This window comes from Lithobates pipiens, unplaced genomic scaffold (assembly GCF_037356315.1).
Source record: "Lithobates pipiens isolate NorthernLeopardFrog02 unplaced genomic scaffold, aLitPip1_a1.2 Scaffold_19, whole genome shotgun sequence".
In the NCBI taxonomy this organism is placed as follows: domain Eukaryota; kingdom Metazoa; phylum Chordata; class Amphibia; order Anura; family Ranidae; genus Lithobates; species Lithobates pipiens.
The window spans coordinates 116,168,603-116,192,693 of NW_027507764.1; the positions used below are offsets into that span (position 1 = coordinate 116,168,603).

At 44.0% G+C, this 24,091-nt stretch overlaps 1 protein-coding gene across 9 annotated transcripts in view; it reads left to right on the top strand.

Annotated features, from left to right (window-relative positions):
* The first annotated feature begins 1,182 nt into the window (after nt 1-1,182).
* The window catches only part of KMT2C (lysine methyltransferase 2C), a 407,832-nt gene continuing 384,923 nt past the window's right edge, over nt 1,183-24,091 (top strand). For all 9 annotated transcript variants that reach the window (XM_077491169.1, XM_077491171.1, XM_077491174.1 and 6 more), the window contains exon 1: nt 1,183-1,639. In XM_077491169.1, coding sequence (XP_077347295.1) covers nt 1,512-1,639 — 128 coding nt within the window. In that variant the 5' untranslated portion in view covers nt 1,183-1,511. The remainder of the gene's footprint in view (nt 1,640-24,091) is intronic.

A 24,091-nucleotide genomic window follows, 5' to 3' on the forward strand; every position in this document is an offset into this window, starting at 1 on the left:
TGGGCACTATTCCTTTCACTTATATAAATGATGGGCACTATTCCTCCCACTGATATAAATGATAGGCACTATTCTGAGGACATGTGGCATATCTACCCTATCGCCATGCTTTGTATGCAGCATGATGATTATTTTCATGTAAACACATAGGAACGCACCGCAAATTTGTGTAAATGCATGGCAATAAAAAATGATAATTTCAGAAACATTACAAGGACTTGCACACTGAATGCGGAGTGAATGAGCAGGTAGATTCTTTCTCTTAGTTCAACCGATGAGTGGATACATGTATAATGATATCTAGAATACCTACTGTATTTGTGTAGAAATATTATGTCTCTAATACCATTTTGTATTATAGATAACTCTGTCTTGACAATTTTTTCCCCTGAAATGAGAAAGCTATAATGTATTAAATGTCGAAACGCGTTGGGTTGTCTTTGTCTGCATCCAACATGTATGTGCAAATTAGGTCCGCACTGTAGCCGTCTTTCGGCTATAGCGCGGACAGGTGGTGGTTAACTAAGACATGTAACAAAAGACATTTTGGCCTAATTGATGAAGTAATTAGATGTTTTACATATTTTATTGGATATGTTTTACAACAGAAAATAATATATATATATTTTCCCAAGTTTTCTGTCTTTTTATGTTTATATCGCAAAGAATAAAAAAACTCACACTACTGCGCTCTCCAGGGAAAATACGGTTTTTTTTTGTTATAATTGAAGTCTGAGGTCCCCTCTGGCAGCGGGGTCGGGGCAAACCCCCTTATCATACCAGGTACCCTTTAATAAGATTGTCATAGTGTATGGGTAGCATAGAGACGATTGTACAATCAGATTGTATTGTGTATATCGTGCTTCAGAGCGGTGGGTTTGCAGGGTTGTGTGTATTATAGAGGGGACGGTAGTGAATGGTGATCGCCCTCCCTCTTCTGCTGACAGGAGATCGGATGGGACGGCTCGGCTCTACGTGACGTATTTCGCAATCCACAGAGGAGATTCCTTTCCGCCGGCTTCCCCCGATCCCGTGACGTCCCTTCACTCCGGGACTCCGGGTTTTGTGGCTCGCCGAAGCCTCCCACCTCTGCTGTCAGTGTGAGGGGCGGGTTGATGGGGGTAATGACGTCACTAGCCGCGCGCCCTCCCTCCCCCTCCCGGGTGCGCGCATGCGCGGCGACTGAACGGGAGCCCGCAGGGAGGGGGAAGTGAGTCACACGCAGCTTGTCGCACATCCAGTGACTCGACTCGGGATTGGCGCTGACCGGACAGCTCCACAGAGAACCGTGTGAGGCCGAGGTGTACGGTGTGAGGAGAGGCCCCGGGAGGGGGCGCTTCACCCCTCTCCTCCTTTGTTGTTGTTATTATTATCATCCCCGGGGGGTGAGCCGGGCCTCCGCCGCCTCCTCCTCCACTCCGTCACTCCCTCCCCGCCCCCCCTCACTGTCACCCGAATGATGCGCCGGCCTGAGCCCGGGGACGATCCATGCGGCCCCCTCCTTCCCTAGGATGTCATCCGAGGACAAGAGCCTAGAGTCCGCCTGTGAGCAGCCCGGGCCCCCGGCCCCAGCCAGCCCGCCTGCCCCCACCGACAAAAGACCCCGGGGCCGCCCCCGCAAAGATGGAGCCCGCAAGAAGTAAGTGTACTGCCCACTGTGTACTATATACTGCCCACTGCACCACATGTACTGCCCACTGATTACTATATACTGCCTGCTGCACCACATGTACTCCCCACTGATTACTATATACTGCCTGCTGCACCACATGTACTCCCCACTGATTACTATATACTGCCTGCTGCACCACATATACTGCACCCTGTGTACTGCCCACTGATTACTATATACGGCCTGCTGCACCACATGTACTGCCCACTGATTACTATATACTGCACCCTGTGTACTGCCCACTGATTACTATATACTGCACCCTGTGTACTGCCCACTGATTACTATATACTGCACCCTGTGTACTGCCCACTGATTACTATATACGGCCTGCTGCACCACATGTACTGCCCACTGATTACTATATACTACACCCTGCGTATTGTCCCCTAAGTACTGTCAATTATATACTGTTCACTGTCTATGGCCCACTGCACCCTTGTACTGCCCACTGCACTCCACACACTGTCACATCCTGTATACTGCCCACTGCACCTTGGGTACAGGCCCCACACGCACACTGCACTCTGTATAATGTCCACTGTGCCTCATGCACTACCTGTCACTCTGTACATTACCAAATGAATACCCCCCCCCCCCCATACAATCACTATACACTGCATACTACCCACTGCACCCCAATCACAATGTATAGTGCACACTACTCGCTGCCTACTGCACAATCACTTGCTGACTGCCACACTCTGCATACTGCACTTTACACTCCCCCATCACACTACATAGAGCCATCTGCATAAGACACTTTACACTGTGTACTGCCCACCACACTTAGTGTACTGTCTATACACTTCTCCCCGCACACCCCGAGATCTCTTCTGACATCCCTGTACACACTGCCCATCACAGAGCCCATGGCATACACCTCATAGATGTCTTCCATACCCCACACTCCATGCAGTCAGTATTTACCCCCCGAGCACACTCCATACATCACTCAGGACTGACCGCATCCTTGCCGGAGTACAGAACTCTCTACTGTCACAGCATTGTACATACAGAACATCATGCTGGATTCCTCCTCACACTGTACATACTGTGCTTCCCGGCTGCCAAGGGACAATCTGTACAGTATATGTGTTACACAATGCACTGCTATCACTGACAACAAGAAACAGATCTGTTGGAATAAACTTTATAAACAATACTTTCCCCATAAAGTAACATAAACACCTTTCCAACACCTCGTCTGTCTCTGCTCAGCAACACTCTGCACACATTATTTGTCATACACACATGACGCACACATCACCCGACACACGCAACACGCTGCACACACCACCTGTCACACACTTCACCTGCACACACACACAACACACTGCATGCACCTCATCTGTCATACACACACAACACACTGCACGCACCTCATCTGTCATACGCACACAACACACTGCACGCACCTCATCTGTCATACGCACACAACACACTGCACGCACCTCATCTGTCATACGCACACAACACACTGCACGCACCTCATCTGTCATACGCACACAACACACTGCACGCACCTCATCTGTCATACGCACACAACACACTGCACGCACCTCATCTGTCATGCGCACACAACACACTGCACGCACCTCATCTGTCATGCGCACACAACACACTGCACGCACCTCATCTGTCATGCGCACACAACACACTGCACGCACCTCATCTGTCATGCGCACACAACACACTGCACGCACCTCATCTGTCATGCGCACACAACACACTGCACGCACCTCATCTGTCATGCGCACACAACAGACTGCACGCACCTCATCTGTCATGCGCACACAACACACTGCACGCACCTCATCTGTCATGCGCACACAACACACTGCACGCACCTCATCTGTCATGCGCACACAACACACTGCACGCACCTCATCTGTCATGCGCACACAACATACTGCACGCACCTCATCTGTCATGCGCACACAACACACTGCACGCACCTCATCTGTCATGCGCACACAACACACTGCACGCACCTCATCTGTCATGCGCACACAACACACTGCACGCACCTCATCTGTCATGCGCACACAACACACTGCACGCACCTCATCTGTCATGCGCACACAACACACTGCACGCACCTCATCTGTCATGCGCACACAACACACTGCACGCACCTCATCTGTCATGCGCACACAACACACTGCACGCACCTCATCTGTCATGCGCACACAACACACTGCACGCACCTCATCTGTCATGCGCACACAACACACTGCACGCACCTCATCTGTCATGCGCACACAACACACTGCACGCACCTCATCTGTCATGCGCACACAACACACTGCACGCACCTCATCTGTCATGCGCACACAACACACTGCACGCACCTCATCTGTCATGCGCACACAACACACTGCACGCACCTCATCTGTCATGCGCACACAACACACTGCACGCACCTCATCTGTCATGCGCACACAACACACTGCACGCACCTCATCTGTCATGCGCACACAACACACTGCACGCACCTCATCTGTCATGCGCACACAACACACTGCACGCACCTCATCTGTCATGCGCACACAACACACTGCACGCACCTCATCTGTCATGCGCACACAACACACTGCACGCACCTCATCTGTCATGCGCACACAACACACTGCACGCACCTCATCTGTCATGCGCACACAACACACTGCACGCACCTCATCTGTCATGCGCACACAACACACTGCACGCACCTCATCTGTCATGCGCACACAACACACTGCACGCACCTCATCTGTCATGCGCACACAACACACTGCACGCACCTCATCTGTCATGCGCACACAACACACTGCACGCACCTCATCTGTCATGCGCACACCTCATCTGTCGCGCACACACACACACGCAACATTGCATACACCTCACATGTCTTACAGGCAACACACCTGTATGCACCTTCACTTTTTACACACACAAAGCACCCTGTACTCACCACACCTATCACACACACACACCACCTGTCACACATTGTACATATATATATAATATTAGGCATGGAGGGAAGCCTGTGGCAGACAACACACAAGTGGTCTTGTAAGCATGACTCCCTTACTCCAGCACAGCTGTCATCCAGTGTACACAGCATATAATGAATGAGCGGGGTGCTTTTCACAGCACAAGTTTTGTGTTCTTTCATCTGTCATGTTGGTATATACACACCATATGTGTAGAGCACATTCCATATGCCTCATACTTGTCACACACACAGTGTCACACCCATCCTTGTCCACCACTCCTTCCTGCCCTGCAGATCACCTGCCATGATGCAGGTCCTGTTATGACATATACAGAACATATTGCACCTCCATATTTTCTGCACCATTTCTGCTTCCTGAGGTTCTCCCTGATCCTCTACACTGTCCACATCCAGCAGGACACCTGTCAGACATATACTGGGTTGACAGGCTGCATTTCCCCCTGAAGTTGTTAAAATGGATGTGAAGCCAAAGTTTTTTTTTTTTATTTTTTTTTATTTTTTTTTTTTTCAGTTGTTAGAGTAAAACATGTACTGCATTTTACTTGCCAGATTATTTTTTACTGTCTAAGTGGGGAAATTTGCCTTCATTTGTCCCAATGATGCAGCAGGAACATGGGTGAAGTCTCCAAAAGTCAAAATTCCCCAGATCAGGTGTCCCCGATGGAAGATTTGCCCTCACCTCTTGTTCTGTAAAATGTTGGATTTCCCCTCACTTTTTTCTGTGATCATGATCACCAGTCCAAATAAAGGCTTCTATTTCCCCAGTAGGAGAAACGAACTGCAATAAAAACCTGATAGCAGGTCTAACACTTCCCCATTCTATCCAGAACTATAAAAAGGGGTTTGCCCGGAGTTCTCCTCTCATACACACTTATTTATAAATGAACGAATACAACATTCACCAAGCATACACTGCAGGCGTATTCCATTTCCATTTGTTTTAAATGACTGACTGACCAGCGGAGAATCTTATTTGAAAGTCACATTCTCTGCTTTATGTATTTTCCCCCCATATTGTCCTGTTTGCTGCATGAGTTTCTGCCTTCTGTTCAGTTTGAATGATAAAGAAATGGAGATATTATTTACGAGTGTGTTTCAGATGCTTTTTGTTTGCTTTATTGGTGTCCTGCTTTTTGTGGATTGCTGGATATAAATGATAAGTGTTTATTTTCACAATTCTGTGTGTGATGGAGAATACTTCTGTCATTCCCGGATGCAATCTTAGAAGACAGGTGTTGACTTTTGTGTCAGATTTGTGCTGACTTCATCCTTGTTTAGTGATCATTGACACTTCAGCAGGATGCTGACATAACGGCTGATTCTTCAACCAAACACCTTGGTCATTTGTTAACACAGGTCCTTTTGACCCCTGTGCTTATGCGGGCCAACTCTATCCAACTCAACAGTCTCTCCATTGTACTAGAACAGACTATTCTGTTAGCTTTCAACACTGATCTCCTTGTACTAAGATTAGGCCTCCAAGACCCCCCTGTTTCTGTAACAGTCTTGTGTTTCCAGGATCCTTCTATGTGCCACTATTACATGCCTTTATGTTATCGGAATCATTTGAAACAAGTGGCCTAGTTGAAGAAATGATGTCGTGCTCTGTGCATTGATACCTCCTAGTTTCCGTCAATAAACTTTTTACACAAGTGCAGTTTGCAGTGAGATTTTAAAACGTATCTAAACCCGAAAACAAGAATGGTAATCTGTTGCAGTTTACCAATCCTTGGATGCGGTGGCTGCATTACTTTTCTTTTTCAGTATTATTTCCACCTGGTGAACTGGCCAGTAACTGTTCTGTGGTGGCTACACTCCTCTACTGTATATATAACGAAGCAATGTAGCCACCCTTGGCAACAACATCACCAACCTTTTGTAGAGGGTAGTGTTAGATGGGCAATTCTGCCTCAGGAAACATCACAAACCTTTGAGTTGCCAAGTGGCGTCCTGTCTGTCCCTGAGAAACTGCAATTTGTATTTGAGCAAGAATGTTGCTCAATATTCATCAGTGTTGGGGTCAGTATCTCACTGCCTCGGCTAAATGGGAAGCAAATCCATAGAGACAGACATGCAGAATCTTTCCATCCTGCTGCCGGCAATTTGCCACTAGCGGTAAAATCCTTTTATTTGATATCAGGCTTAGACATAACTATCTAATAATTTAAAGCCTAACTCCAGCTAACACTATTTATATAGAAACTTTTTATTTTTAGGAAAAAAGTATGTACTAAATGAATGAAAACTGACCATTGTAAGCACCCCTGTCAGTGTTAGTGGAACTAAACCCTGGAAATACTCCCCTGTTCTCCAATAAACTGACGTTCAGAAGATCTCCTCCCTGGGCTGGCATATCTTTACCAACTTCTGGGTAGCCGGGTCTTGATTGCCTGGTGTGAGGTGATGTAACTCCAGCTCATGCACAGGAGTTCATTCATCCCGGCACACAGGCACTGTGCTGGGAATGTACCCTGAGCTCCACTTATATATTTTAAAGAAGAGTACGAACACGGGCTTGAGGTTTATTTTATTGCAGAAGGAACAATACAGTAAAGATCTTGCCTGCTCACAATGGGTTTTATTTTTTTAAAGGTTTAGTCCCATTGTTAAATTGCCTGAACCCTCTAACTGCTACTTCTGGACGGAGCTTTAAAGCAAGCTGAAAAATAAAGGCTGGCCATACACTATACAATTTTCTTATTCAATTTCCTTTTAGATTTACCTTCAACTCTGTAGTGCAAGTGCCTGCCTGACTGCATACACATTGAAAGTGTGCAGGTTTGACCTCATATTATATGGTTCTGTTGAATCCTAAAAGAAAATTGAATAGGAAAATTGTGTAATTAGGGTGCACTTACTCCTGAGCGTTGTATGTTTGTTTTTTTGGCCTTATTTTGATGTTTGTGTGCGTGTTTTTTTTGTACAGCATTTTTAAAGCGTTTGAGCTTTGCCCTTTTTTAGCCAATAGAGAAAAATATAGATTGTTTTTCTGATTTTTCATCCACTATTTAATGTTCAATTAATTTTTTTACTTTTTTTTTTTGTGTAAGAGCTTAGTTAGTGTTTAAAGTTTTTTGTGGTTAGGGGTTCATTTATTTAATTTGAATGTATTTTGTTAGGGTCAGGGGTTAATGCTAGTGGTTGGGTTTGGGTTATTTTATTTTTTATTTCTTTATGATTTGTTTTTTGTGTGTTTTTTTTATTTTTTTTATTTAATTATCTAATTTAAGTAGAAGATTGTGCTAAAACTCTCAAACGCTCAACTTAAACATTTCCATTCATTTTTACGGAATATAAAATCACCTCAAAAATGCACAAATCTGCCCGATTGGAGCTCTGAATAAAGCTCCAGAACTTTTTTGAGCATCAGGCGACTTGTAGTGGAGATACAAACCATCTACCTAGAGAAACATAGATTTTTTTTTTTTTAATCCTCTACTGTTTTGGAGCTTCAAGCTACAAAACGCTGATGTGTAAATGAGGCCTAACTGGCCAAATCGGGTATAAAAAGGAAAAAAAAAAAACCTGATTGTTTTTTTTTTTTTTTGGGATTAAATGTGTTCTATATTTGTTTTGGAGTTGCATCATTTGCAATGGGTACTATGCTGCATGTTGTCCATATAGGGTTGGTTGGTTTTGCTTGTTGTATTTTTTATACCCTGTTGCGTTTTTTTTTTTTTTTTCTTTTTCTATCTACATTTTTATAGTGTCAATTATTTACTAGCATGTGTTCAAAAATACTGTTTAAGTCTAGGTTCATTGCTATGCAGCTGCGCTTGATGTTTTTCAGGCACGTTTTGCAGTGCGTTTTGCATTTTTAAACCCTAATTTTTGCATGCAGTTTTCATGCATTTTTCCTCTGTAAACACACTGTATATAGCTGGTTGCTAAGCAGGGGGTCGGTAAGCCAGCCGCCACGTCCTTAACAACCGATGAGTCATCGGCTTTCAGCTCTGATTGCCTGCAAATAATAATAAAAAAAAAGCCCCCCCAACCCAATAAAACAAAAAAAATGGTGTGGTGTGTCCCCCCCCCCCAAATCCATACCAAACCCTTATCTGAGCATGCAGCTCGGGGAGGGGGTCAGGAAAGGGAGGGGGCGAGCAAGGCCCCTCTCCTGAACCAGGCCACATGCCCTCAACTTGGGGGGTGCTCTTACCCCCCCCCCCCCCAAGCACCTTGCTCCCATGTCGGTAGTCGTCAGGGTCTGTGGGCCGGGGGATTATCGGAATCTGGAAGCCCCCTTTAAGAAGGGGGCACCCAGATCCTGCCTCCCCATGTGAATGGGTATTAAGCAGGGTGGATTTGAGTTCGATTTAAATCACCACTAGTAAAAAGGCTTGATTTAAATCAACTCTATTTAAATCATAATTTTTAAAGAGCAACTGTCATCTCTGTCCAGCAGCGGCTCCTCCTTTGACCCATTGTTGGCTCACTGACGGTCCCAGTCACTTTAACACTGGTGATGTGGAAGTGACACAACAAGGTGAGGAATGTGGCAGCAGCAGGTGAGTGGATACCCACTAACAGGCGCTGCCATGATAGAGCTGAAATGACAGGTGCTCTTTAAATATAAGGACTTATTTTTGCTGGTAGTTAGACTCTCTTTAATATTTGCAAACAAAATGAAGGTTTCCTATTTAGAATAATAAGCTGTCAGGTTTGTAAAACAGTGATATCCGAACCGATGCAATCATACAGTTTGTAGTGTACATAGATTTGCAAAACAATGGGATAAAGTAATATTCCTGAACTTTGTTTTATCTCATGGTTACTGTGAAATTGTGTGAATGTATCAATGCAGTGCATGTTATCTTAGTTTGCATTCGTTAAATGAGTTTACCAAAAATGTAAATATTGCAGAATATACAGCCTCCTGCTACATAAGTGCCGGTTCACACAGGGGCGACTCAGATCCGACTTCAAGTCGCCCCAAGTCACCTCAGGTCGCACAACATGTAGAAATCAATGTAAGTGAATGAGAGCCGTCTTAATGCACACTACTGAAGTCGCTTCGACTTCAGAAAAGGTTCCTGTACTACTTCAATCTGACTTGTAGCCGACTGGTACCCATTGATTTCAATGGAGGCCGCCTCCAAGTCGGATCTCTGTCTATACAGAGGACGACTCTCAGAGAATTATCAGCTCTCAAAAGGAGTTCCCCCTGAGAGCTCATTCTCTGATTGGCCATGGCAAGTCGCCTGGCCTGGGGCGACTTAAAGTAGTGTTGTAAGTCGGGTCCAAGTCATGTCACGCCACATCAAGTCACGTCGTGTTGCCCCTGTGTGAACCGAGCCTAACTAAGCTCCACTTCATGCTGAATAAACAAAATAACTATCTTTAGATACATTTTTACTCCAAAAGCTTTTTATTTAAATAAATTGGATAAAAATCTGATTTGTTTTTTTTTATCCACCCTGGTATCGGGTACATCGTACCCCTACCCATTCACCTCCAAAAAGCAGTGAAATGAAATGTAAAAAAAAAAGTTGGTTTTTGACAAGTCCTTTATAAAAAATATAGCTCTCAGCCGTCTCTCCCTCCGCCGTCTTCTTGTTCCATCTTCTCCTGCTGCAGTGTTTTTCCTCGCCAGTTACCCACTATAGAAAAAAAGTGTGGGCATCTCATGACATCACCCAGAGAGCCTGCCGGGTGAAACATTGGGTGATGTCATCAGATGGCCACGCCCCATAGTTATATAAGAGATGCCAGATAGCAGAAGATAATACAACGAAGGAAGAAGGCCACAGAAGGAGATCTTCCCTTTTTTTATTTTTTTATTTAATTTTTTCTTATAGCGGGTAGCCAGCAGCAGGAGATGATGGCACACAAAGATGGTGTTGGGAGAGGCTAGATCAGAGCTCTTTCCTCCTTTTTTTTTTATTTCACTGCTTTTTGTTGAGGGCATGCTGCCTTGTATGGTGGGGGGGTGGCGGCATTCGTCCCCCTCCCTTTCCTGACCTGCCGGGTTGCATGCTCGGATAAGGCTTTGGTATGGATCCATACTAGACCTGAAGTGCTGTTTATTTATTTATTTTTTCACAATATTCTTTTGCCGGCAATTTTTAATAATTTTTTTTTTACATTCGGCTGACAGCTTGTGACTCATTGCTTGTTAAGGACGTGGCAGCTGCTTCCCGTCCCCCTGTTTAGCAACCAGCTATATACAGTGTTAAAAGAAGAAAACGTAAAACACATCATAAATTGCATCACAAACAACACGCTTGCGTTTCTGGTGCAATTCCATTTTATTACCTGCAAATCGCTGGAATAAAGTCCCCCTTTGCAAAAAACGCACCAAGCACAAAAGGCAGAGATGTGAACTTGTACCATAGGAAACCATGTTAATTAGACTGTGTAGTGCATTTCTGCAAACTGCAAAACGCACTAAAAAAAGCATAGGTGTGAACCTAGGGTAACTTGGTAAACCTGGCCACATAGTGAGAATCGGAATGGAATTTAACATAAATGTTTAACGCAGACTTTGTTGGTTGTAGTTTATTAGGTTTATGCTTAATTATGCATATCCTATTTTTGAGATGGCTTTTGATGTGATTAAAAAATAAGTAAATGAGTAAACAAAGAATATTCTACCTTTCAAACAACCGTGTATATTTACTGGAAATCTGAAATAATTAGCTGTACAAATGATTTGATTCTACTATGATCTTGTTGGAAAGCATTTAAAAGGGTTTGAATTTCTTTGATTAAAATTTTTTGATGGTATTTAGTCGCCTAGTGTGCAGGTTATGTACTAACAAGATTTTAATTTAGAATGGTTCAAACATTACATTTCTATGTTATTTTGCACCGAATTTGCAGTGTTCAAACACTTTGGTTTAATATGTCTAATGACAGTTTTATGCTGATGCTTTCACAAAGGTTTTATTATTTGGCTTTTACGATGATGAGTAAACTTTTAGAATGGGCAAGCAGTGGGTATACAATTTGGGTGAAGCAAGGAATTCCCTTAATTTGCAGGGATTTCCTCTCACTTCCTGTGGCTATAGTGAAGGGAAATCTCTGCAATGGGACACAGATGTCAAAAAATCTGATAGGGGTTAGAACCCTTGCTCTATCCAAATTGGGGGGGGGGGGGGGAAATTTGCCTATAGTTCTGCTTAAAGTGGTGGGTAATAGTGTAAGTTTCCCCATACAAAAGCTGATTGTTGTGCTTGATTGACATTTGTTAGTGCATGCTTTTATGCACATTTTTGTGTGTTTTGTATACACAGCATTTTTTTTTCTTTGATTTTTGTTTTGTAAATACCCTTTTTATTTTTTATTGTTCATTATTCAGAGTGAGGGGGAAACATTTAAATTATGGATTTTACAAGAGTGTCAAAAATTTACAGAACTGCAAATAATCGTTTTTGTACATTTTACTGTAGTTTCAGTTGGCCTCCTAAATGTCCAATTATGCACACAAATGCAGTATATCCTACTTTTTTAAAGAGGAAGTAAAGGCAAAAAAAAAAAAAAACACACCCTGTAAGGCAAAGGCATAATGAGCTAGTATGCATAGCATACTAGCTCATTATGAATAACTTACCTGAGAATGAAGCCCACGAAGCGGTCCTCCGTCTTCCTCTTCGCCACTGCCATCGATCTTCCGGGTCTCGCTGCTCCGGTGCTGTGATTCGCTGGAGCCGTGATGACGTCACTCCCGCGCATGCGCACGGGAGCTGACGCTCGCGGCATATCGCCGTGATCTGCGGCCTGCATTGTGCGCCTGCGCGCTGCTGTCTGCGGGGAAATATCTCCTAAACTGTATAGGTTTAGGAGATATTTCTTTGACCTACAGGTAAGCCTTAATCTAGGCTTACCTGTAGGAAAAAGTGGTTTGTAAGGGATTACAACCACTTTAAAGCTGTACTAACTAGTAGTTAAAGCAGTGTTCTGCCCAAAAAAAAAGCAGCTGCTGGCTATTAATAGGACACTTACCTGTCCTGGAGTCCAGCGATGTCAGCACAGCATCTGTCGGGTCCCCCGCCCGAAAGGTGCCAATTGTGGCACCGGAGGGGGAGAGGAGACAAATGAGCAGAAGTTCCACTTTTGGGTGGAACTCTGCTTTAAAGTACAGTGCCTACTGCTAGCGGTTGTTAACACTGCCAATATTGCATGCTAAAAATCTCACTTGCTGGTTGCTTGACTTGGGTACAGTCTGCCTGCCCATAGATGGATTGAATCTCGGACAGTTCCTGCTGAATCGGCTGAAATTTGATCCATCTAGGACTAGCTTTAATCATTGGGTCTTTATTGTGATAGCTTGTGGTTTACAATATCCATATATATTTTTTTTAAAGCGGAGGCTCTAGAAAATACATTTGTTGGTATTTGCACAGTGGTTTTTAAAATGCAATTTTTATGGGAAATAGACTTTTTTTATTTTAATGCAACACAATGTATAACCCATTTTTTTTTTTTTTTTGTAAAATATAAAACATAGTTAAACCGAGTAAGTGGATACCAAACATGTCACGCTTTAAAATCCACGCAGGCCTGTGCAACAGCGATAAACCACATAAATTCTACTATCCAAAGGCGACGCTTCAAAAGCCTTTACAGGTTACCACTTTAAGTATACAGACGAGATCTGGTGCTAGAATTGCTGTCCATGATCTGAGGTTTGCGGTGATACCTCACATGTGTGGGACAATCACTGTGTGTGTGTGTGTGTGTGTGGGGTACTGACGGGTGCACACTTTAATTTTTATTTATTTTTTGAACACTGTTGCTTTGCATTTTTTTTCTTAAATGTTTTTTGTATCACTTTTATTGCTGTCACAAGGAATGTAAACATCCTGATGACAGCAATAGGCATGTCACAGATACTCTTTATAGAGAGATCTGGACTCTAGAAGACCCCAAATCCCCAATTTGCCCTTAAAAGCATTCAAAATGCCAAGATTGGTGTTATCAAATGCAGTTTTTTTTTAATGGCGCAGTTGACATCCGGGCTAAATCAGAAGTGAAGTCAAGTTGCCATAGCGGAGAGCCGATCAAAGCCAATCCCGGTTTTGTTCTGCTTTTCGTCCAGCCGGCAGATGTGCTGGCTGGTTTCTTGGGCCTTCCAGTGGGACGGGAGAGCCTCAGCAAGCTGTGGGGGGGAGGGGGGAGATGTCCCCTCCAGCTGCTTGTAAAGGCAATCCAGGGGCTAGTTAGCTGCTAGGATTGCTTTTACAAGAGAGCCGACCGCCGGCTCTAAATAACAGGACACGGGCAATGCCTGCAGCTGCAGGCATCCTCCTGGTATAACCACCTGAAGTCCAGTGAGGTATTAGGTACCTTGCTGGTCCAGACGTAGCTAGGTCAGCACTGTGACAGTCCATATCTTGGGCCACAGGGCTCACAGGTGAGCAAATTAGAAAATGTTATTTTAAATGTCCATCCCTGGGCAAAGCTCTCATTTTCACATCCCCCTCTCATATCCACTGCTTGCCTGTTCAGGTTTAAAAAAGAAAATAAAGGACCTTGTAAAGCGCTGTGAGATAGTGATCCGCGGACCGCATGTTCAGCATGTGCTTTGTCCATGTTCCCCTCCCTAGCAGCGCATTCTCCCCTTGTCCTTGTTTCCCTGTTGCCCCTTTTCATCACTTTGAAATATGCATGCTAAAGTGCCTTGTTTTATGTGACAGCGATGGTACTTGGGGATTGGCCCACAAGGGGGCGGGGAGAGTCCAGTCCCGTGTATGCTCTGACTTTGTTTTTACACAGGGCTTTCTCTCCAAGTGTGATCTCAAACGGAGAAGTGGAGAGTAAATGAAAGGCTCTGGGGCCACTGGGGAGACGGACATTAAAGTAAACCTGTTATATCCCATGGGGGGGGGGACGGAGAATATATATTATTATAGTGTGTGTGTATATAATATATTCAATGCTTTACAGGTCCATTACAAAATAAATGCACATTTTTAATGTGTTTTTTGTAAAGGTGAACTCTTCCTTTTTAAAGAGCTACTTTTCTTTATTTGCAACGTGTTATAGTAACCTTTGTTGATATTCGGATATGTTGTATTTATATTCTTTTGTTTTTCCCTATGTTTACATTTTAAAATCTTGCAGACAAGCATGTTTTTGTAAGTACGCAACAAGTACCCTTTTCTGGCCTCGGTAAGAAAACACATTAAAGATCTATACCTATTGCATTATTCAGCCCTTAGCTACACAGCATATAACCAACGCAGCCTGAACAAAATCTAAAGCTGGCTACACACCAGTAGATTATCAAACAAAGATTTGTACAACCACCTAACAATGGCAGAGGAGAGGGGGGCAATCTCTGAGCTCATACTGCAACTCTCTACACACTACTGAAGTGTACTACTGAAGTGCAATCCCTTGAGACCAAGGATGCAGATGCTGAAAACTGAAATTGCAGAAACAATCTTTGCATCTTGGGCCTTCCTGAGGGGACTGAAGATTGTGATCATTCTGTTTTTGCTGAGCATTTACTCGGATCGCTATTTCCTACTGCTGAGTTCTAAAAGCACTTTGCTGTTTAGAGAGCCCATTGTATGCCACCACAACACACGCGCACGAGAATGTAGAGCTGTTAATGTATCCAGTTTACTCTGTGGATACCCAGTGTCAATGGCAATCCCTCATAACTGTAACAGGTAGACTTCATGCCAGAAATATTAAGTATGGCATGCTGTTCCCGGCCAAATTGTGAGTTCAGGATGGAGAATGTTTTTTTACTGTTTCAGAATCTGCTTCCGCCTAGCTGGACTCTCGGGGCTAATGGACCTCTACATTCATGAACTCTTGAATCTTGAACTTGTCTCACCTCTACATCCTCGGAAGTTCCGAAAGATAGGTTTGAGGCACAGGCTTCCAGACTTGAGACTGCTTATGTTGCCTCCCATGCTCATAATACTTAAAAAGCCCTCCTGACCACCTCACTGAAAGTCTCTCATATCTGCACTGAACTTATGAGGAATGCCCTTCTTTATTAAACCCAATACATATATCAACAAGGAGACAAATGTGGTAGATCAGTTGGCTGTCTAAAGAAAAGTTGATTTTCTGGCAGTGGAGGTTAGGGTACTCGCAGTAGTCCTTCCCGAGGGAATGCTGGGTGACTGCTGGTATCTGTCAGGGGAGGTGGTTCTCCATGCAGCTGGGTGCTGTGTAGAGGTCTATGGCAGCTGCTGCTCTCCATGTGGTCTTTTCCCTGATGTATGCCTCATACTTGTCTCTGGCGCTGATGAATGACGTCATGACTGGTGCACCAGAAGTGACATTGTGCAGGCAGGAAGTCATCCTAGGAGTCGTTTTTAGGATCTGTGATCCTCATGATCAAATTTTTACTTGCCTTAGGCTTATTATGAATTGGTTTGCATCTTTTTTTTTTTTTTTTTTATTACCATCTTTATGCCTGTACTGTAAACTGCACACCTAGTGACCTGAATGGCCACTTGCATAATAAATTTGCACCTATACTTTCTCCTGCTGGGCGCCGAAGGTGATATTACCCAGAAAGAACTACTCAATGCTATTAAGTCTATCCTAGGGTGGATGTACTCCCAGCAGAGTATTACAAGCAACATCCCGAAATTCTGGTTCCCAGCTTGTATACGACACTTACTCATGCTTTCCAAAACAGGGCTCCTTCCCCATTATAGATGAAAGCTATTATTGTGGTTTTTCATAAACCTGGGAGAGACTCTGATAGATATTCCAACTATCCTGCAATTTCTCTTTTGAATGTTGATGTGAAAATCTTAGCAAAGGTCCTGGCTGGCAGCTTGAACTGTGTCATTACCACCCTGGTTAACAAAGACCATTCTGGGTTCATTCCAGGTAAAGGGACTGATATTCATCTCTGCCAATTGAATTTTTTGTAAATGTGAATTTATCCTTTAAGCTGGTCCATACACCATGGTGGGGCAGGGCCATCCACAGAGAATTGTCAAGGTGCAGATGGGAACTGCTATTATCTGTTTTCATTTTTATATTTTGCTGTATGGTTGTGTTTTCATCAGAATGGAGTACAGATAAAAAAACAAGACAAAAAATGTAATATTACCATTGCTAAGGTATGGCTTTCTACAGAGGCTGGGGAAAGTCTGTTCTAAAAGTGCAGTAGACTGACAACCCAGGTTATTTAGTGTAGTGCACCTACCCAAAATATACACTAGATTGGAATATATAATCAGCAGTTTGTGCGGCTTTGATACACATTCAGTTTTGATTTTGAACTTGTGGGGTTGTGCTGGTCTGGTTGCTGTTGCCATAAATCTTATGTACAGATCTTCGTTCATGTGGTGACTACCTTATCTTGTAAAAAGGGAGTTGATAGCTTGATAGCTTTTTATATTTTATTTCAGTCATGACTGTTCAGGACAGACTACCCAGCTGACCTGTGTACATTGCACATTGGAGTGCACAGGAATGCACATAAACTGTGACAGGTAAACAACAACGGAGATTTCTGAAATGTACATATGAAGGTATACTGGTGACTGTCAACCAACACACCTGCATGGTCGAAAAATGTGTGATGTAGCTGGCTGTTGTATAGCCGGATGTTTTATAAAGCAGATGTATGACACATTTAGGCCCCATTCATACCTCAGCATTTTGTAGCTTGAAGCCTGAAGCTACAAAAAATGCTGGAGGGCAAAAAAAAAATCTATTTATTCTCTATGGAGATGGTTCACATCTCCACTCCAAAATGCCTGTAGCTCAAACAAGTTCTGGAACTTTTTTTTTAGGCAGATTTGAGCGTTTTTTGTTTTTTTTACACTGGTGAACTTTTGACCTGTACAAAATCGCAGCAAAAACGCATGACTTTCTGCCTGAAAACACCACCCTCAGGTGTGAATTGTGCCTTAGGTGTAAATCGGGTAGCACACCCCAAATTTTTTTTTTCAGTCACAGTAACCTATAACATATGGAAAATCCTAGGTGAATTATACCTTTATTTTTTATATAGGACAAATTATGCCTTCATTGGTAGTAAACATGAATGGATCTCTCCTAATTTATATATTTATACTTTAATTATGGCTATATACTTTCATGTCATTTCCATAACCCACACCAAAAAGTGCCTGTAAAGTGCAGAATGTGCAAGTAAATTTAAAGACTGGTGAACGTAGACGTTGTCTTGTAATGATGGACTCATATGGTGTGGCTTCCGTTTTGTAGGGTCATGGCTGATTGAGCTACCTCTGTCCATGTATTCATTCACCTAGCTTGTCCCTATTCGCTAAACGGACAGGAAACTTCTTGGTGCGCTTCACCATTTCCTCTGTGTTGCATTGCAAATGTGGGAGTGCTAATAAAAAAAGACTGCATGGTAATCTTTCTCCTAAGTGCTTTTATTTTTATAAGATCTAATTAACTGTTTAGCTCTCACCCAAAGAGCACTAGACTGAGATGCCTAAGATTGTAGTTTCTTTGCAGGAAGTGTTCTTAGACTTCTGACAGGTCATGCTTTAACATGTGCAGTGGCATGTCGCATACCTCAACATGTGATCAGACACTGCTGACACAGGCTGTGTGTACAGGACAACAACATGGCACAGTGAAATTACTTGATCAATGCACTACTCTAGCTGCTGACTCTTAAGATAAGGACTTTACCTGTCCAGGTATCCAGCGATGTCCTCGACTGAGCTGATTCGTCAATCGGCTTCGAATGCAGGCGCTGGCATTTCAAGTAAGTGAAACGGGCAGTGAGGGCTTGCTGCGTCACAGCCGGTTTCCTGCTGTGCATGTGCTGCGCCTTGTGAATAGGCCTGTATTTCTTGTGGGACCTGCAGTGTGTCCCAGAAGACTGCAGCGGAACGGGGGGGGGGGGGGGGGGTGCACTTGCAGCTTAGATGTCTGCTGCTCATCTGACCAGAAGTGGGAGCGGGCATCTGTCAAATCCAGGTACCCCCCCAAAAATGGAGGGGAGGGAGGAGGAGGATGCAAACAGAAGGAAGTTCTGCTTTAATGCATAGAAAGCATTAAGGTAAAAAAACCTTGAGCCTTTAGAACCACTTTAAGACCCCTTTCACACCAGGGCGTTTTGCAGGCGCTATAGCATTAGAAATAGCGCCTGCAAAGCGCCCTAAAGAAGCTGCACTTTTGTGTAGTGTGAAAGCCCCGAGGGCTTTCACACTACAGCGGTGCGCTGGCAGGATGTCAAAAAAAAAGTCCTGCCAGCAGCTTCTTTGGAGCGGTGAAGGAGCGTTGTGTTTACCGCTCCTCCACCGCTGCTCCCCATTGAAATCAATGGGGCAGCGCTGTAATACCGCCGGCAAAACGCCTCTATTGCGGCGTATTGCCGGCGGTTTTAACCCTTTTGCGGCCGCTAGCGGGGGTAAAAGCGCCCCGCTAGAGGCTGAAATGCGCTGCAAATCCGGCGGTAAAACGCCGCTAAAAATAGCTGCGTTTTACCGCCCGCGCTATCGGCGGTGTGGTGTGAAAGGGGTCTAACTTTTTATTGCTTGGATCTTCTGCATTTCCAACGTTTTATCAATTTTTTGCAATTTTTTTTTGCAATCTTTTACAATTTTCTGTAATATGTTTATTTTGTAATGCCATTCCCGTACATGTATCCTGAGTAAGGGCCGGTTCACACAGCAGGGGAGGCGAGGCGACTCCGACTTGCCTCGCCGCGACCTGCAGCGGCCTCGGCGGCGACTTGCAAATGACTTCTGTATAGAAGTCAATGCAAGTCGCCCCGAGGTCGCCCAAAAGTAGTACAGGAACCTTTTTTCTGAGTCGGAGCGACTCGAGTCGCTCCTCTCAGAACGGTTCCATTGTACAGAACGGGGGCGACTTGCGAGAGCGAGGCGAGTCGTGTCGCCTCGCATCGCCCGCTGTGTGAACCGGCTCTAACGCTCTTCTGTGCCTAAATTATTCTCAATCATAAAATGACAACTAATGAATGCGTGTGTAATAAAAAGAGAAATAAACATGCTGGTATGAGAAGCTTCTTAAGACCCCTTTCACGCTGGGGCGCTTTGCAGGTCGCTACAGCGCTAAAAATAGCGCCTGCAAAGTGCCCTGAAACAGCCGCTGTTGTCTCTCCAATGTGAAAGCCCACACCGGAGCAGTGCGCTGGCAGGACGCTCAGAAAAGTCCTTCTAGCAGCATCTTTGGAGTGGTGAAGGAGCAGTGTATTCACCACTCTTGCCCATTGAAATAAATGGGGCAGCGTGGCTATACCGCCGGCATAGCGGTTTGTGGTGGCTTTTAACCCTTGGCTGCTAGCAGGGGTTAAAACCACCCTGCTAGCGGCCGAATATCGCTGCTAAAACTACAGTAAAACGACGCTAAAAATAGCACTGCTTTCCCACCGACGCCGCCCCAGTGTTAACGGGGCCTTAGCCTTACTAGTTTAGATCACAGTTTGAGGCGCTCATGTGTAGTTATATACATACTTGTGTAGTGTTTTGCACTTAAAAAGTTAAATGGTTTCATTCTTTTCTGTGGCTGTTTCCACTTCAGCTCTGTAGTATGGGGATTTTTTTTAACACAAAAATAAACAACATTGGATTTGTTTTCACGTCCATTGGGATGCATTTAAAGTTGCATTTATTCATGTTCTGTTTTTTTTTTTTTTTTTTTTTTCCAATGTGGATAGACCTTAAAGTTGAAGTCCAGTCAAAAATGAAAATTTTTCTATTATATGTAAAATCTTTCTTTTGACATTATTCATTTTCTGTATAGCTAATTGCCAAGCTTAGAAAGTCAGACAATCGTCTTCTTCCTGTTCTTCAGGGACAACCTTACTTCCTTATTTCTGACTTCTGACCGAGGTCCTCTCACGTCCTGAAACGTCCTTCTCTTCTACACACCCCCACCCCCCATCCCTCCTCTCCTTTTTAGACAGACATGCCTAGACCTGCCCTGCCCCACCCCCATCCCACCTTCACAGATCTCCTGTCTTCATAGCCTTTTTTTGGATAGCAGTTTCTCCTGAGAGAGGGCAGGCTTTGGAAGTCTGTTCCATTTGTTAGATACTTTGTGTCCAAAGTCACATGACAAGTAATACTAGCGGAAACGGAGCCTTAGTGTGGCTGCCTGTACTGTGATCATTGCAGACTGAGCTGAGACCCCAGAGCACTTCCAGTTACACTAACAGCCCCCCCCCTACCTTTCAGTAACCACACCCACTGGCTGATTTTTGTCTCGGAAGGAAGTAGATTTGAAGTCATGCGACGGCACTGGATTCTGCAAAATAAAGGTAGAAAAACAGATTTAGTTTTTCATTTTGAGACATAGGGCTGAACTTGGCTCACATTGCAGGGGAGAAATGTAAGTATTAGGGTGGACTTCCACTTTAAATGGATTCTGTCATTAGAAAAACGTAGGGTTTACCATTGCGGGCCATCTTCCTTCCTTCTTTCCTCTTTTTTTTTTTTTTCAAATGCTAGTTCCCTGTTTGAGTACAGCCGGCCGTAGACGATTCTAACTGCTAATGGGCAGGCTGAATGTACTATGTTGATCAACTTGGGTACAACCAGCCTGTTGGATTCTCTTGCAATTATCACTAGCGGCAGCTATAGCCCCTAGCGATGATCACTCTCTTCTGGTGGGGATGGCTGCCCCCAGCCGGGAGCAGACAGTGTCTCGACAGAAGGGATTCCCCTGTCAGCACTGTCTGTTGACGGGGGAACAGGTTGCAGGAAAGAAATTTGCACTGTGTATGGCTGGCCTAATGCTTAGTACACATAGGCCGAATGTTGGGCGACATAGGCCGGTTCAATATAAAATGGCCAACGTTCAGTCCGTGTGTATTTTAGCCAGCGGTTTGGTTGGACGAGCATGCTGGAAGATCAGCAGCCGACCAGCTCCCGATCAGCACTTTCAGCCTATGGCTGAGAGCGCGGACCTGAGAAGTCCCCGTCAGAACACAACAGCTCGGCAGGGGAGATCGCCGTACTAACGTTGGATCGTTAGTGCAGCGGCTCAGATCAGAGTGGTCAGTTTTTTTCAGGTTGAACGAAAGAAAAACTATTATTGTGTACCAGCCTTAAGGCTCCAATATTTCCAAGTCAGACCCCAAACAATGCTGTAAATAAGTGTCAGATTTCACGTGTGGTTTGAACACGTTTACATATGTGGGCACGACTTGCGCATGCGTTCGTTTCTGTGTGCGAGCTCGGGGGGGGGGGGGGGGGGGGTTATTTAAAAAAAAAAAGAAAAAAAGTCTTTATTATTTTTACTCTGTGCCTTTAAAAAAAACAAAACATGTTTTTAAATCACTTTTATTCCTAATGTAAACATCCCTTGTAATAGAAATAAGCAGGACAGGGCCTCTTTAATGTGTCGCACTTAAATAAAAAAAAAATTAAATAAAAAGTAATTTTATTTTTCTATATAACAATAAAAATGCACCCTTTAAGGCCGGAGGGCGGAAGTGTTATTTGACGTTGCGCCAGTCCTCCAAGGGCATAGAGTCGAATGGGGGCCATCTTGCCCTCACTTGACTTCCTGCCAATCAGTAGATTGGATCATTTCCACTGCTGCTGATCTCTCCAGTAATTGGTGGAAACAACCGGGGTGGGGTTGGTTGGTTTCTCCGCTGCCCATAAAAGTGAACCCGTCGTAAATCTGCCGCTGGGACCACTTTATTTATGTTACATGATCGCCAAATGTAGTGCAGGAACTACTTTTGTAAATCGGCGTGGCGCCGCAAAGTCAGCGTCACTCCTATTAGCGGCAGTAGGCTTCGATTTGACCTGTCAAATAACGCTGATGTGAATGGGGGCTTAAGATCCAAAATTGACCCCATTGTCTTCACTTTCAGACCTCATATCCTCCCTAATGCAATGCCAGCATCCAATAAGCAAATTAAACGATTAGCCACATTCTACCATGAGATACAATATACCAGACTGCACTGTGGCAGGAGGAGTGGATAATATAGCAAGGCAAGAACTCTTTGCCTTGCTCTGTCTAAATTTCTAGATTAGCAACAGACTGCACCATCATCTTGCCTGCTTCATTGCCTCTACACAATGCAGTGGGGCTTGTGAGAAGAGCTGTGGCTGTGTGCCTGCCATTTCTGCATCCTTCTCTCTCACTTGAGCTGAAGGCCGCTATCAAAGCAACCTGGGCTTCCATAACACCTCAGCAGTGCCACAGGCTGATCGCCCTCCATGCCACGCAGCATTGAGTGCATACTATACTGTACATGGACATACTTTTCAGTAAGCCGACATTTCTGTATTACAAAGCCTTTTTTTATTGGTCTTCTGTAATCAAATTTTTTGAGATGCTGAATTCTGGGTTTTCATCTAGCTGTAAGCCATAATCAACATGAAAAAAGAAAAAGGCTTGAAATATATTACTCTGTGTATGTGCAACACATATATATCATATAGGAGTTTTCACTTTTTGAATAGAATTACTGAAATTAACTTCTTGATATTCAAATTTTATGAGATGCACCTGTATATAGAGAGAAATATTAGATTGATCAGACAGAATCTACCCCACCAACCTTGTCCAGGCTTCTTTCTCTACTTTCCATTCATAGAAAGTTGTAATTGTGAAGTATAAGTTCCTCTAGCACTCTGCAGAAGTTTGCTGTGAGGGCGGCTTTAGCAGACTTTTGTATGACTGGCTCTATGTCATCTCACATCAACAGCATATAAAAATTATACTTTGCAATTCTGATCAGAGAGGGGTATTGGGGAAAGAGCTTTTAATAGCCAATTTAAATCATGGCAAACATATTATGGATTTCTTGTAATTGTCTTCCCTTTTCAGGAGAAGCAAGCTAGGGGCTATTTTTTCCACACCAGCCCAGTGGCAAGTGGACTATTAGTTCCCTATCACACTGAGGCTTTTTTGGGCTAAAAATAGCGCCTGTAATGCGCCTGAAAAGCTGCTCCTAAACTGCCCCTGCCCATTGAAAGTAATGGGCAGCTCTGCTGAACCGCAAAACTACAACGTTTTAACCCTTTTTCGGCTGATAGTGGGGGTCAAAAGCTCCCCGCTAGCGGACGAAAACCTCTGCAAAAAGGGCAGTAAACGGCGCTAAAAATAGTGGCATTTTACCGCCAATGCCGCCTCTTCCAGTGTGAAAGCAGCCTGTTAAAGAATCTGCTTTCTAAGTGCTAATTTACACTTGTGGTTTGGAAAGCGGGGTTGGTAAAAATAGGTGGTTGGGGGAAGAGAGACAAACAAGGAGGACTTCCTCTTTTGGGTAAGTTTATGCTTATCCATACATCTTGAGGTATGGGGCATGTTCTCTGAATTACAAAAAAAAAAAGAAAAGAAAAAAGGACTCTGCAACATTTAACCTGCAATCAAAGTGGAGAAACTTGTCAGATGAGGTGTGAGTAACAGTGTCAGTCAGAAACTAAACCTTGATTCCATGGTTTGATTACACAAAAACAGCAGCAACATTTTACTATTTTGTAACTAGCTTGTGTGTAATGTGCAAATGCTGTATATACAGTATC